General features: G+C 46.8%; 1 protein-coding gene across 1 annotated transcript in view; it reads left to right on the forward strand.

Annotated features, from left to right (window-relative positions):
* The first annotated feature begins 170 nt into the window (after positions 1–170).
* The window catches only part of CRYZ (crystallin, zeta (quinone reductase)), a 5699-nt gene continuing 2984 nt past the window's right edge, over positions 171–2885 (forward strand). Inside the window, exons 1-3 of the mRNA XM_009077200.1 lie at positions 171–281; positions 617–769; positions 1932–2095. Coding sequence (XP_009075448.1) covers positions 171–281; positions 617–769; positions 1932–2095 — 428 coding nt within the window. The remainder of the gene's footprint in view (positions 282–616; positions 770–1931; positions 2096–2885) is intronic.

Consider the following 2885-nt stretch of genomic DNA (forward strand, 5'->3'; position numbering starts at 1 on the left):
CCCCTTTCCCACTCCCAGCCCTCTTCCTCCTCGTGGTCCGATTTGCTAACACCGGCGCGACCCGCACTTTGCCCCCGCGGGCCGTGCCGTGCCGTGCCCCAGGCCCTGTGCTGGTGGCTCTCCTCGGCTCCCGGGGGTGATGTTGTTTACTCCCCAGGTCTCTGGGCGCTATGACAGCCGCCAGGACTGTGATGAAAGCGGTCAGAGTGTTTGAATTTGGTGGCCCTGAAGTGCTTAAACTCCAGTCAGATGTCTTAGTTCCTGTTCCAAAAGAAAACCAGGTACACGTGAGCTCTGCGGAGGGAAGCAGCAATGGTGAATGCTGACAGGTACCTGCAAGGCAGAGCGAGGAACAACCCAGAACGCTTCACCCTGAGCACGTGGGTTTGATCAGTGTGTTCATCCTGCCTGAGATCTCGTGTTTAACAAGAGTGGGCTCTGTACTGTCCCGTGGGCTACATATTCCCCGTTGAGGTCTTCCTGAAATTAGCTGCAGTTCAACACTGGCTTGTTCCAAACGCTCTGTGGCAATTCAGTTAATATGCCTTGATGCTATGCTGTGAATTCAAGGGATAAATTGTTTCAGTTATTGCTTAGGAGGCATCTTTTCTTTTAGGTGCTAATCAAAGTCCATGTCTGTGGGGTCAATCCTGTGGAGACATATATTCGTTCCGGGACTTACGCCAGGAAACCTGCTCTGCCCTACATCCCTGGCTCGGATGTGGCTGGGGTGATTGAGGGTGTGGGGGAGCATGTCACTGCATTCAAGGTACTTACACACTAGGGGTTAATCACTGTTGTGTAGTGTGACTGCTGTGCTGCTGTACCTGGTATGGTTGCTTATAATCATGAAACCTGTTCAGGGGGGGATATACCTCTCATGGGCTGGGAAAAGCACACAGTGGGATCCCATTGCCAATTCAGCTTGCAGGTGAGACTGTGGGGAATGCTGTGGCCTCTGGGAGTTCAGGGGTCTCAGAAGAGGCACTTCAGTGTGGCTTCTTAAAGCAGTGACACCTGGTGTGCAAAAGCTGGGGCCCAGAGCCAATTTTGTGGCATTGCAGAAATAGTTGAGACTGGATGATTCCTGTCTGGGGCAATATTTCATGCAGAACTGAAACAACTGTTTCTGCAAAGTTTTTTGGGAAACGGAAATTGCTTCCTTATAAAGGCCCATAAATTACCTATTTCTTGTTAAAATGCTTCAAATACTGCATTCCTCAAGTCTAGTAATTTTACTTGGATTTCTCAGGGGGAATGGCTTGGGACAGGAGAAGGCAAATATCAGTTCACAAAAAGATATCTATGACATTTATTTAGCTTTTAAATCTATTCTCCCTTTCAAGGCACTAGAGTGTGGGTCCCAAACATAAAAACTGTAGTTAACATTGTGCTGGAATTTGTCTATTTTAATATGTAACAATTTTGGGAGAGTTTGGTTATCTAGAGAGAAGAATCATCTGCGTTCATATTTCCTTACCAGCAGTTTGCTGTATGTGTTGTTTGTTTCCTGTGGCCATCATGGTGCTCTTGGCTGGAATGAGAGAGAGATGTGTTAGGGGATATTAAGAGTATGTGTTTTTCCATATTTAAACAAAATAATTTAGAAATGTTTTGTGTTTGTGAAAACTTTTGATGTTTTGCATTTGTGAATGGAATTCCTGAGAGTTCAACTTCATTAAGGTCCATATTAATGAGGCAGTAGGTTTGTGTGGTGCGCTGCAGAGTGGGGTTGTAATTGTGACACTTATATTGAAGTGTATGAAATTACACGGTTTGTATTGCACTGATAGTATGTATCAGCATGTTTAAAAATGCCTGTGACGATTGTGACTGGTGATTTTTAACAGGTGAGCTGGTAGTAACAGCCTAAACCTCTGTGAGGAACTAAGGAAAAAATAAGGGAAATGATTGATTTCTCTGTGTTCTAGGAAGGTGATAGGGTTTTCACCCTTGAAACAGTCTCAGGAGGATATGCAGAGTATGCAGTCGCTGCAGCCAACAGGGTTTATCCTCTGCCGGACAAACTGGACTTCAGGCAGGGAGCAGCAATCGGAGTGCCCTACTTCACAGCCTACAGGGCCCTGTTCCAGAAGTAAGGCACCAAACCCACCCTTGGGCATTGAAATTTGGGGTATTTGAAGTATCAGAGATCACATTTTCATTGTTCTGTGAAGTGGGGAGATCAGTGAGTGGGAACTGTGTACAGTACTGTGTGTACAGTTCTGGGCCACTCATTTCAGGAAGGATATTGAGGTGTTGGAGCAGGTCCAGAGAAGAGCAATGAGGCTGGTGAAGGGACTGGAGCACAAGTGCTATGAGGAGAGGCTGAGGGAGCTGGGATTGTTTAGCCTGGAGAAGAGGAGGCTCAGGGGTAACCTTATCGCCCTCTACAACTCCCTGAAAGGAGGTTGCAGTCAGGTGGGGGTTGGTCTCTTCTCCCAGGCAACCAGCAGGAGGACAAGAGGGCACAGACTCAAGCTCTTCCAGGGGAGGTTTAGGCTGGATATTAGGAAGAGATTTTTTACAGAGAGAGTAATCAGGCATTGGAATGGGCTGCCTGGGGAGGTGGTAGATTCACCATCCATGGAGGTTTTCAAGATGAGACTGGATATGGCGCTTAGTGCCATGGTCTAGTAATGACGGTAGGGTTGGACTTGATGATCTTTGAGGTCTCTTCCAAGCTGGCTGATTCTATGATTCTATGAAACATGTAGCACACTGTTTGCTGCACTGATGGAATCATCAGATGATTGTGGCCTGGAAGCTGGCGACTGTTTTCCTGGAAGTGTTTCTTCTTGAGATAACAGACCTGGAAAGGCTTCATGTAATAAAATGTGTGTCTCCCTTTCAGCACTCACTGGTACATTAGCCAGGGGAGAACA

The sequence above is a fragment of the Acanthisitta chloris genome, unplaced genomic scaffold, assembly GCF_000695815.1.
Source record: "Acanthisitta chloris isolate BGI_N310 unplaced genomic scaffold, ASM69581v1 scaffold30406, whole genome shotgun sequence".
In the NCBI taxonomy this organism is placed as follows: Eukaryota; Metazoa; Chordata; class Aves; order Passeriformes; family Acanthisittidae; genus Acanthisitta; species Acanthisitta chloris.